The sequence below is a fragment of the Peromyscus maniculatus genome, chromosome 7 (genome assembly GCF_049852395.1).
Source record: "Peromyscus maniculatus bairdii isolate BWxNUB_F1_BW_parent chromosome 7, HU_Pman_BW_mat_3.1, whole genome shotgun sequence".
NCBI lineage: Eukaryota > Metazoa > Chordata > Mammalia > Rodentia > Cricetidae > Peromyscus > Peromyscus maniculatus.
Window position 1 is genome coordinate 103,361,054 of NC_134858.1, and position 13,337 is coordinate 103,374,390.

Below are 13,337 nucleotides of genomic sequence, written 5' to 3' on the forward strand. Positions count from 1 at the left end.
TACTAGCGTGGACTTTGGTGATGCAACTGTCTTTGAGTTATTTCTACTCCTGTAAGTAACCCCTCACCCATATTCCTGTAAGTAACCCCAATAAAACCCATTGGTTAACCGAGTTGGACTTTGGTGGTATCTGTAGTTTGATCTACCATGGATTCCCTATCTGGGGTGTGTGTGTGTATGTGTGTGTGTTGTGTCTCTCTAGGAAGTTTTGTTACACAACACGCCCCACTATAACTAGTAACTGCTAATGCCATGTATTTGTTCTCACTCTTAATCCTTTCTGATACCTTTGCCTCTTTTTCCAAATATCTACATGTATTTTACAACTAGTCAAAAGTCCATGTTATTAACATCTGTTTTCTTCAGAAATATGTTCCGAGTTCTCTTGGTATTCATATAACTACCAAACTACAGCCTATTTAACAATTTCCCTCTTTACCAAGCACCTTTCATTCCTTTCACACTAGCCAGACAATTAGCCATGACCCATTCACTCCATGCCTAGTTCCTCCCTCGGGCTTTCATTTTAGCTCCTTCCTAGCTATCCTCACTAAACATTCTCTGTCCTTTAACATCAAGCCTCCAGCTCTCCACTTGCATTGTTCAAGATATATAGACAGACAGACAGACAAATATGGCTGCTCAGTGTTTTAGATTTAACTATCTTGCTCTGCCTTTTTTTCGTTCCAAGGATGTCAGGATTCATTCCTCTAGGAAGAAGCTAGTAGCTTGCTAAACAGAAACACAGGAAATAACCTGACACCTGCTCCATGTTTTTATTAATCTTCCAAAAGCTATACATTTTTTCAGTTTTAGGCCAAATGATAGAAAACTACAGGTTTCTATAGAGAAAACATATATTTAAAAACTACTAGGCAGTGGTTTATCTCAGAGTTAGAGTGCCTGCCTGGCATCTGGAAAGCCCAGGGTTCGATCTCTATTTTATTTATATATATATTAAAATGAACAAATGACTAAGCAAATCCAGTGATCATCTTCTGAATTAAAAGCTACACTAAGTTGCAACTGTATGCTGGTTCTCATTCCCAGTAACTGCACATTGAAAAATACTGTTTCATTTAAATTTCAGTGTTTTCTCAAACTATTCTTACAAGTGGGAAAGGCTGTTTTAGTTATATAAATACCAGGTTTCTCACTGAAAGAAATGTAAATTTAGGATAGGCTCAATCTGAACAGATTAGAGGAACAATACTTCCTCCCCCAAACAGATTTTAATAACACTCACTGAGAAATGGATGAAAGGAAGCAAAGATTAGAAGGAAAAAACTGATTTCCTACAACTGCATTAAGATTTGTACATGAGTTACATGTAGTTAGAGAACCTTTTCTTTTACTAATGTAAAAGTACAAAAGTATTCCAGAATATTATCTTTTACTCATGTACAAGTATTTAACAGCAACTACACACACTTACAAGCTTTTCACATACAGACCTCAATACTAAAAACACATCCATCTCTGAAACTGTCTGTTCTCTATATTTAACTGATCCCCAATGCCAGTTTAAAAAAAAATGGAAAATGAGTCTTACTGAATACCTAAAACCACAGTAATGTTGAATCTGAAAGGCCTCACATTCTGCTAGCAGGGTAATAGCCAACATGCCAAAGATACTAAACACATACCTTCATCGCAAGAGCAATTAAGGCTCCTTCAGTTGGCTTTCCCATCAGAGTGTTGTTCCTAATTACAGCATCATTGCACACACAGCCCGCCTAAAAGAAATGCATATCAACTATAAAGGCATCACTCTGGCTTAAGTCATTACGCACTAAGTTAACTTCATGAATATATTTTTACCTCAACAATTCTGCTAACAGCTGGGTTATAGAATCCATGAACAACATCACCATCAACAATGACTTCACCAAACTGATTATAGCCAACTCCAGTAACCTAAGGATTAATAACACAAACAGTACAGTAATAAGACTTAATGGCAATCAAATAACAGCCTGAGCTATATTCATGTCATTTTCTAGTCATACTGTTGGTAATACAAATGCTTAACAATAAAATAAATCTAAAACAGACAATTTAATATTACAGGAACAGAAACTCTATTTAGAATATTAATTAACCTAAAAAGATATTCTTGTCTGCTCAATGATTCATTACAAAAATAAGATTTAAAAAAAAAAAAAACAAACCATGGAAAATCTCTATATATAACTGAGCTTAACTTTATATAGCAATACATTACAGCTTGCAAAAAAAACTTGAACCCACTATTACCATGTCTAGCCTCTCATCATACCCGAGACCAGGTACTAGCTGGAACTTGGTTTCCAGGTAAATGGTCTTAGGGACAGTGAAAGGCTCACCCTGGAAATGACAGGCTGCTCTGACAGCACAGTACAAAGCTACCCCCCAAAAAAAAATCATACATGAAACAAGCCAAGTATCCCAAGTGGCTAGAATCTAGGTAGACAACTATCATAATGAAAATAATAAAGCTTAGAACAAAAAAAAAGACAAATCATTAATGTTTGACATAAAATGATAGACTCTAAAGAGAAACTAATATCCTGTCTGCCATGCATACAAACACAGGTAACTCCAGCCACCCTTCTGAAAAAGGAACACATATAGCTTTAGGTATCCCTGACCAAACCTAATAACCTGCATTCAACAATCTCACTTTAAGGACTATGTAAAACAGACCTAAACAAACTTAAGTACAGACTTCTGTCAATTTTTCTAATGTTTGTTTTCTTTGATGAATTATCTGTAAACTTTAAAAATCTACTGAAAAAATAACTACTATTAAGAATATTCTAATCAGAGAGTCTGCAAAAACCAGGAGGGCCTAAAAGTAGCCCTCTACCAGCTTCTGGAAGAAGTACAGTACAGAGATTGTCAATATGTAAGTTTATAAAGTCATTCATTATTGATTCATTCAAGTATTTACTGTGATATGTCAACACAGCTCCTGCTCTTAACTCATCATCTAGTAGGAAAGAGGGAAGGAATTTTCAGCTGGGATAAAGACTGGAATACAAAGAACACATGAGGCACAGGGCCAGTTCTCAGTGCTAAGGAAGACTTTCCTGAAGAGTGCAGAGAATCAATACTGAAGAAAAAGAGGCATTCAGCTTTCAGACACAGTGGGCCAGCAACAAAGGTCATGGGGAAAATTCTGTCACACAGAAAGAACTATGAAGCTAGTATACCATGTACCATACACAGGGGAGTGAAGGGGGATAGCTAAGGCTAGAAAGGGAAGAAAAAGGCCACACAGAGCCCTAAGAGCCACAATTCAGAATCCTCTGCACAATGGAGAACCACTGAATTAACTTGGGGGTGATGTGCTATATCTCTACACATGGCTCTCAAAGAACAGACAGTGTGAGAACCAAAAATAAATACAGAAAGACTAGCCAAAAGGATGTATCAGAAGGCCTAGAGAAGCTGGCTGCTATAAAACAGAAACCCAGGAAGGTAATTTAGGAGGTCAAAACTGGCAAGACTTGGTGATGAGTGGATGGAGGGTGATTTAAAGAGATGCCAAGGGATCCAAGACTCTAAATTGTACACACAACATGAAACAAGTGATAAGATCACATGTAAAGAAAAGAGATTTTGAAGATAAAAACATTAGAATTGGTAAGCATTTTAAACACTGGGTTTCTTTAAAAGGGAAGACTTTTTTAAAAAGAAAAAAATTCAATACCTCAGCATGCAGACCATCTGAAGTAAATATGTGAGTAACGGTCATTTCATTCTTTGTCAATGTTCCAGTTTTATCTGAACAAATCACATTGCAGCAGCCTAAAAATAAATCATAGGGTGTCACCACAAGAATCAAGAGAAAAGCAGGTCAACTTAGAAAAGAAATAAAACATCTAGAAACGGTGTTCTATTACTCTGAATTCCCAAGTCATTGGTCATTATAATTTCTTACATTATGTTTGCTTCGTCATAAGGTAAAGTTTCTGAAGTTAGAAAGAAAATTTAGATGTTTACTTTTTCTTATTTCCTACAAAACTACTTCATATTGGTTTTGGTCAATGACTTCAGAATACATTTTCTAGGAATTTTAAAAGATTCTGACATGTGAATCCACATAATTTCTTCAGTCAGGGATTTTCAAGGTATTATAAACAAGAAATTGAACTTAAAAACATTTTTTGGATAGCTACACTACTATTAAAAGAAGTTTTGTGATATTTTGAGAATCAAGTTGTTCAATCAATATAACCAGGATATACTTATTGTTCTTACTATAAACAAAGTCAATCTAAGCAGGAAACTGAGTTCTGTAATTATCAATATTAAAAAAAATTCTATTAATATTGCTCCAAGACTTCATTTGCAATATGGATATCAAAAAATATGATCTAAGCATTAGCATATTCCATAATGCATGAAGATCCTCTTAAGAAATGAATTTTTAATTGCTTATTTGGGTTGTTAAAACTGTGTCCACCACTGCTTGACCGCAACATCATTATAACGTTAGAACAGAGAAACTATAAAGTGCAGTGACTCTCCACCACGTGAACTAAGGCTCACTACCTCAGTGCTCCTCACAGCACTTACCTAGCGTTTCAACAATAGGCAGTTTCTTCACAATAGCTCTTTTCTTCACCATTCTCATAACCCCAAGGGCTAGTGTCACTGTGACCACAATAGGCAAACCTTCAGGGATTGCTGCAACAGCCAAACTATAAGCAATGGATACACAGTATTAAAATTTACGTTGACTAACGTCACAACAATATTGCTATTCCTACTTCCTAACATTAACATTCCATTCTACTTCTCTAATCATAATTTACATTTTTATTCTTTGTTTAGAGGTTGATTATAAAGACTGAAAATAAGCAACATTTACAAAAATATTTAGCAGACTGAGCACCCTGAAGGGTTAAACACATGCACAACTTCTGTCTCTCATTTGAGCATGGTGAAATGAAATCCTTTGCTCTCCTGCTTCCACTATGTCTTACTATACAACAACAACAACAATGCACATCATGATTTATAATCCACATCTAACAAGCCTTCTCAAGCTTTTGCTCTTGAGTCATTTTACAAATAACATACAGAAGAATACATTATGAAAAACTTCATTAGAGTTCTTTAATCTTAATCCAAAACTATTCCTTGTTTTGACAGTCTATATACCTGAAGTGGGTAACATCCTTTAGGTACATTGGACTGTTCAACTGCAAAATAATGCAGTGTAAACATTTCAAAACACATTCCTAACAGATTCTAACTTACAGTCCTGGTTCTTCTGTGAATCCTGGTTCAGTCTTGTGGTTTTGTGTGTTTGCTTGGGTTTGGGGGTTGCTTTTACTTTTTATGAGATAGGGTCTCATTACCCAGGACTAACTACAAATTCATGATCCTCCTGCCTCAAGCTGGGTAGCAGACATGATTCACCATACCCAACCAGCTACTTTTGCAGTTATTTTATCAGCAAGCAACACTTCTAAAAATAATGAGGGCTCTTAACTTGGTGGGAAAGGAAAGTCATATTTTATGTAACTGAAATATTTCTGTTCTTAGATTTTTGAAACATCAGTTATAGGGTAATTTTCCCATTTCTGCATACATTTGTTTGTAATCACCTTTATACTCTAGAAATTTTTCCACTTACACATAAAGTATGAAGTGAACAAAATAAGCATCATTAAAAATGAAAGACTACCATCATATATAGTTTTGGTAAAAAGGGATGGTCTAGATTCATATTGGAGACATTACATGATAATATCCTTGCTGCAAAAATAACCAGGAGAAATGGTCTTTTTCATTTTGTCCCTAGAAACACACCACTCACTCATCACCTCAGGAGTTTATAGCCCTGATACTTCAACTGCATGGTTAACTTCACCCATTTTTACAGCCTAAAGAATTTCTATCTGGTTTTCTGCATTCTCTTTCGTCTGGTAATTATTTAGTCATCTGTCAGTTTTCCTCTTTGCCATTATGGTGCACAACTCCAAAATTCTCACTTTAGTTCAATGAATGCCTGAAAAAATTTAGGGGATTCAAAAACAAATGAACAAACAAGATAAAAATAAAAACAAAAAAAAAACCCACAAACCTATAAAGACTATCTTTAAGATTTATTTTATACTTTCTTATATGGTAATGGGATACACTAATCAAAAAACCCTAAAGGATTATAAGATACTGAAGGTTTATTACTACACCAACCTTCGACTTCTAGGCAATTCTATCATTCTACATTTTTACATCAGTCATTTTTGGTACATATAGAAATCATTGTTAAATAAATTATTAAATAATAAAAGCAAAATGTTTCAAGAAATGAAAAAAAATTAGATCACTAAAGATTCCATCATGAATCATATATTTATACTTGAGTCCAATGCAACCACAGTTTTTATTCTGTTAATTTTTTTTAGTTTTTGGAATGTTGACATATCCTAAAGAAATAATAAAAGCAATACTGTGAATCCTTATGACCAGAATTACTTTAAAAAGAAAAAAAAAATTAAAGAACTAAACTTGGCCCTATCATATGCTAACAGTATCACAAACACATTCCCCATTTTTATTTCATATTTAATGCCGCGCGCGCGCACACACACACACACACACACACACACACACACACTTTTTAAAACAAGTTTCAGGTTGTGGTCTATCTCCTTTACTTTGTCACAAAGACCTTTGAGAGAAGATATCACTCTCTTCTTCCTATATATTCCTTATAATGTACACAATTTGTCCTTTGGAAATACTAATTTTTGTTTTATTTTAATATTTGAACTTTTCCATCCTGGTCTACTATACAGAGATGCTACTCAGAATTTCTTTCCCTTAAGTTGACTAGGTAAGTTCTATCCTTTTTTACATACCCACATATCATCTTTTCCCCCTTTTCTTCCCTTCATAAATATCCTGAGCATCTGCTATTTTTAACTGATCGAACTAATACTAGGGCTAGGCCTAATCTTCAGACTTACAATCATTTTCCTCTGTTGTTAATAATCAGTGTCCCACCATCTTACAATGTAATCTGATATTGCTACAGATGAAAAGTAAATAAAATGTTTCCCTTTCTTCACCTGATTAACTTTCTAATTCTGTTTCCCTGGTGGCCTGATAATGAAGTGTTGTCCAATTTGTTGCTGGGCCACACCATTTATAATAAAGGAGATTGCTGATAATACTTCCCTGGTCTAAGAAAATCATAATTATCTTACAAGAAGTCAAAATTATATAATATCTAGGTACAGTGACTCTGAACTACACCTGCATCTTTACAAGCACACAGCAGTGAATGAGGCTAACTGTAACCAGGGTAATCCCGGAACTCAGAACCGCCAAGTCTGGGTGCCCGAGTGAAGGGCTACTGCTCTGCTGCAGGACACTCTAAACTGGCCTGCTGTCTTCAAGACATTGTCTGTCAAGAGCTGAGTTAAAGCGTTTAGTACAACCTGTAGTGGGAATCCATAGATAATGACAAGTCTGAGGACAACCTAACTATACTTCTTTTGTAGATGGCTTGTGTTCCTCAGCCTCATGATGATGCACGGTGTGTAGCCTGCAACCTTTTCCATCTAGCTAGGTATACGATGAATTCATTCAGTCACCACAGACCAGACTGCCCTTTATCTTGAGAAGATACCCACACTGTTTCCTGCATGGTTTTCTCTTCTCCTTTGGAAATAACAGTTCCTGACATTGTTCTTCTCTGTTTCTATCTCATTATGGGTTACTATTATCTCTTTCATGGGTTTTTTTTGTTTGTTTCTTTGTTTTTCTGTTTTCTCTCTTGAACTTCATACCGAATTTTTAATTTCAGCAATCAAGATCTTACATTTCTAGAAATTCTTTGTTCACTGATGCTTTTCTATAATAACCTGTCCCTCTTCCATGGATGACAAAGGATACTTGATGTTAGAGATTTTCTTTTTCTTTGGAGGCTGATTATTCAATTAATACAGTGTGATTTTCTATTGCAAACCATGAGCTTTCGAACATTTCTTGTCTACCTACATGCAAAAATGCAATAGTGAGTTAACAGTCAAGTATGCTTTTTCTCCACTGACAAATAAGTAGGCTTCCATTTTCCCAGGAGATCATTTGAATATATAGCTTTTGTGAGGCAAACATTATAACTATATAGTATATATGTGTGTGCATATGTATATAGTTATATTTATATAGTATATCTAATATGTATACATATAGTATATACATAACAAAAACAGAATCTGGCTTTTAAATTATTTAAGTAGAAACATAGTGGAAATGTTTTATATTCTTATGGGTTCCACATAAAATCAATCTCCATAACGAAATGAACTCCACCAGAGAAGAGACAAGAGACTGAATCTACAAACAAATACTAGAACTTACCTTACACTAATAGTAAACATTTCCAGAATGTCTTTTCCTAGTAACCAGCCAACCAACATGATGATACCTAGAACAAGATCAAATACTTATTTTTCCCTTTTCTATATAATCACCTACAGAGGACAGATTAACCAGCTCAAGGATGCATAAAAGGGAAAGCATATCCCCTAGAGGATGTCCTGAAAGGGCATATGCAGAGAATACAGTTTCTCCTTTGGCTCTGATGCTCCCACTCATCTCTCAAAACAGAAACTAACAGTTCAAAGAACACTGACAGCATTTTCACAGGACGAAATTGGAGGCAGAGCTATAAAACACATAGGTCTCACACTGACTCTCAACTTTACAAACAACACTGTAATTTAATTTTACATAAATCAATATGAGACACCGTGCATGAAGTACGTACTTCCTATGAAGGTACATATTTAGGACTACCTCAGAGAGACTGAGCTTTCTTGCTAACAAATTCACTAGAAGCACAAAGACATGGCAATAACCAAATAAAAGCAGTTATAGGAATATAAACCAGTTAAAAGCAAAAGCATTACCTTCCTGCCTCATAAGGTGACAACTGATTACCATATAGATATAAAACAGATATTTTAGGGATTGTTTCACTGAAACTACAAAAGGGGAAAAATTGCTTTAAAATGTGTGGTGGTATTGTGTTCCCCAAAATATTGTGTACTCTAATAAATTTATCTGGGGCCAGAGAACAGACAGCCACTAAATACAAAGGCTAGAAAATGGTGGCACTCACACCTTTAATCCTAGCATTCCAGAGATAGGAATCCCTCTGGATCTTTGTGAGTTCAAGGCCACATTGGAAATAGCCAAGCATGGTGACACACACCTTTAATCCCCGAAAGCCAGCCTTTAATCCCAGGGAGTGGTGGTAGAAAACAGAAAGATATATAAGGCGTGAGGACCAGAAACTAGAAGCATTTGGCTGGTTAAGCTTCAGGCTTTCCAGCAGCAGTTCAGCTGAGAGCCATTGGGATGAGGACACAGAAGCCTCCAGTCTGAGGAGACAAGACCAGCTGAGGATCCGGCGAGGTGAAATAGCTGTGGCTTGTTCTGTCTCTCTGATCTACCAGCATGGACCCCAATAACTCGCCTCAGGTTTGATTTTATTAATAAGAACTTTTAAGATTCATGCTACAAAAATGCATGACTGACTTTAAAACACTAAGAACTATAATAATTAAAACAGTGGGAGAATTAGGAAAAATTCCACATTAAAATTCTAAATTAATATATGTGCCGTGTATATATCATAAAGATGTCATTCAAAACAGTAAATAAGTAATGGATTATAAAAGTAGTAGTATCTGAATAATTAACTGTTGAGTAACAAAGTTACAACTCTAACTTAAGCTACATAATTTTAAAAATAAGTATTTTGTTTAAGTTTAAATTAACTGATGGTATAGAAACAGAAGGTGTTTTTACACAGTTCCATGCAATTTTTTGATGCCATCTATATATTATACAATGTTTAAAGCAAGGAAAACATAGGTTTCTCCTTAAACAGTTACCATTTCATTCTGGTATTTTTTATTTGTTCTCTGAGAATTTCACACATGTATATAATGTGGTTTTATCCTAGCTACCCTCCAGCTCCTTCCTGGATACATACTCCCACACATATGTCCCCTCAGCTTCAAGTCTGCGTTTCTTTTATAAACCACTGAGCCAAATTAGTGTTGCTCTTAAGCACATGGGTGAAGAGCCATCCACTAAAGTGTGAACAACCTACCAGGGGCCACACCCTTGAAGAAAACTGGCTCTACCCAGCAGCCATGATTGCCAACAGCTCTTCAGTTAGACAGAGGAACTTCATGAGCCCGTCCGTATCAGAATGTTCAATGGCTTGATGTTTTTCAGGTCTCATTCAGGTAATTATAGCTGCTCTGCATTCATGACACAGGATCACTGGATTCTGTCACCTTCTGAAGACTATTTCTGAGTCTTACAAACTTTCTGCTTCCTCTCCTATAATCCTCCCTAAGCCTTCATGGGAGTATGCTATAGATGTCTCATTTAGGGATGAGCACTCCAGCCACTTACTACTCTGCACTTGGACCAGATGGGTCTATTAATCACTGTCTACTACAAAAAAGTAGCTTCTCTTTGAAGATGAGAGCTGCACTCGTCTAAGGGTATAGGAATAAGTATTCAGAAGGCAGCTTGATACTATGTCCATTTAGCAAATAACAGCAGCGGGCCCTCCTCTAACTTAGCCTATGACCTCCTCTAGACTTACAGTTCCAGGCATCAGTACCTTGCTATGAAGCAGATAATCTTGAAATGAAATAGGAAAAGTAAGCCAGGCACAGTATCATAGTCCTGCAATCCCAGCCTTTGGGAGGTATAGGAAGGCCTGGAGTTCAAGGTCATCTTTGGCTACAAAATAAGTATTAAGTCACCATGGTTACATGTTACCATAGTAGTAAAATTGAGCATTAAAATTTAAACTTATATAGTGGCTAGAAGTGTAGTTCTATAGTAGAACATTTGACTGGCATGTGTGAGGCCCTGGTTTCAATCACCAGCACCAAAAAGCAAGCAAAGTGAAAAGCTAAACAAGAAGAAATTAATCTATAGTACAATTTTTTTGAGGGTGGTGGTGGTGGGTGGGTTCAAGACAGGGTTTCTCTGTGTAGTCCTGGCTGTCCTGAACTTCCTTTGTAGACCTGGCTGGCCTGAACTCACAGAGATCCACCTGCCTCTGCCTCTGAGTGCTGGGATTCAAGATGTGTGATACCACTGCCTGGCTATAGCACTATTCTTCTTTGTTTTGTTGTGTTTTCAAGGATTTATTTATTTATTATGTATACAGTGTCCTGTCTACATATATTCCTGCAGGCCAGAAGACAGCACCAGATCTCATTACAGATGGTTGTGAGCCACCATGTGGGTGCTGGGAATTGAACTCAGAACCTCTGGAAGTGCTGTCGGTACGCTTAACATCTGAGCCATCTTTCCAGCCCTGTAGCACTATTCTTGAAGTACACATTCTTATAAATGTGAGGATGGGATATTCCTAGGATGATCAAAAACTTAATTACTTGGACAGCTGTTACTTCAATAATTTTACTTATAAAAATGTATCCCAAAGAAATGAACAATGGTTATAATAAGCTATTAATGATCTGCACTGGAAGAATAATTCATATGAATTAAAACCAATCAGAAAATCTAAGTAAATATCTGAAAAGATGCCTGATTATAGATCAAGAAAACAGTATACTACACTACCTTTAAATCTGCTTAGGTCATTATCAACTTAATGACAAAACATTTATGATAGAGCATTCAAGACAGAAGGAAGGAAGGAAAGAAAGAGAAAGAGAGACAAGACTGAGAAGAGCCGTCAACACGAGCATGACTAGAAAGACAAATACTAAAATGTTTAGAGGAATACTCACTGACTACACATAGAAATTCCACAGTTCTGGTTTGATCTCTCTCCCCAGAGTTGGTTTTATAATTTTAAAAAATGAGTATTAAGCTAAAAGGAAACATGAGAGCAAAGTAATTCTTAACACACAAAATAAAACCCAAGTAGGCAATGAAATGGCACAGGAAAGGGGCATGCCACCACGCCAGACAACATGAGTTCAATCCCCAGAACCCACGTGATGACGGACTGTTGTCCTCTGGCATCCATGTATGTGCAAAGTAAGTATGTCCACACAACAAGGAAAGAAAACACAGGTAAAGACTGTACACATACGCACTCTTCTCTTACCTATGATACCAAAGGAGTAAAAGGACAGCTGCTTGCCTAAGAGGTCCATGCTCTTCTGCAGAGGAGTTTTTGGTGCCTTGACAAATTAGAGAAGATTGCCACAGTAAGTTAAATTGGACACATTTTCCAGGTGCCGGGAACTCTGCAAACCACTCGGAATGCACACTCCTGAGTTAAGCCCACAACTCTCTAGATGTTAACACCCCACCCTCCCTGAAGAAACTGAGGCCTATGCTCACTTGGTGTAGCTCACGCAGGAAGCAGCGAAAGCGTCCACTGTAAAGACCTGGCTTCCGTGAAAAGGCTTCTCGCTATGCTTCCCACTAAGTCAAAATCTCTCCTGCCACTGTCTCCCAGACTTCATTACTGTCAGCTATTCCTGCCATCCTCCAGTTTTCCCCTCTGTACCCACAACCATGCCCAGTAACCCAAGTTTTTGTTTTATTCTGTGCCTCCCGATCTGCGAATCTTCTTTACTGATCTTCCTCCACCAAGCTCCTTGTTCCACCTAATACCACAAACTGGAGTTTTGCTAATTTAGCTAAGAAATCCAGATGACTGTGGAAGAACATAGCATTTACAGAGTGCATTTTGCGCACACACACACACACAGGAAATTATGTTAAAATATGGGGTAGAGGATATGACCTGAGTTAAAAGCACATCAACAGTAATCCTAGGGGCAGAGGGTGCACATCAGTGGCAGAACATGTGCTGAGCACATGCTACACATTAGGGTAAATCCTCACCCCAAGTAATAACAGAACAGAACCATTTTCTGTAAGAATAACACCTATCCAATGGCTATGAATCTCTTTCTAACATAAACAATTAATAAAAATAAAAACCTTTCATAATAATGACAATGTAAATTCAGGCCCTTCCAATTTTAGGATTTCCAATTGTGTTTGTAAGAAAAAAATTAGCAATATCCTGAAGAAAACAGTCTACAGCAGTACATGCAAGAATCTATAACTCCTTACTTTTCCACCACGTAAGACAGAAAATCAGAGATTGAGGCAAACAGCTGACAGTCAGTACTCACTTCTTCTGCTTGCATCATCTTAAAAACCTCTCCAAATTCAGAATTCTCTCCTGTTCCAATGACAATACCCTAAAGGGGAAACCAGGGAAAATCCATTTATATTCAGACATAATCACTGAGAACTAAAGAAAGAGAAAAGGAAAGGGGGCGAGGTAGAGAACAAAGATC

At 36.7% G+C, this 13,337-nt stretch overlaps 1 protein-coding gene across 19 annotated transcripts in view; it reads right to left on the reverse strand.

The window, feature by feature from the left end:
- The window catches only part of Atp2c1 (ATPase secretory pathway Ca2+ transporting 1), a 120,639-nt gene that overhangs the window by 28,239 nt on the left and 79,063 nt on the right, over positions 1–13,337 (reverse strand). For all 19 annotated transcript variants that reach the window (XM_042281538.2, XM_076576967.1, XM_076576958.1 and 16 more), the window contains 7 exons: positions 13,170–13,238; positions 12,125–12,200; positions 8,368–8,434; positions 4,564–4,688; positions 3,695–3,792; positions 1,822–1,917; positions 1,647–1,736 (listed from right to left, as the gene is read on the reverse strand). In XM_042281538.2, coding sequence (XP_042137472.1) covers positions 1,647–1,736; positions 1,822–1,917; positions 3,695–3,792; positions 4,564–4,688; positions 8,368–8,434; positions 12,125–12,200; positions 13,170–13,238 — 621 coding nt within the window. The remainder of the gene's footprint in view (positions 1–1,646; positions 1,737–1,821; positions 1,918–3,694; positions 3,793–4,563; positions 4,689–8,367; positions 8,435–12,124; positions 12,201–13,169; positions 13,239–13,337) is intronic.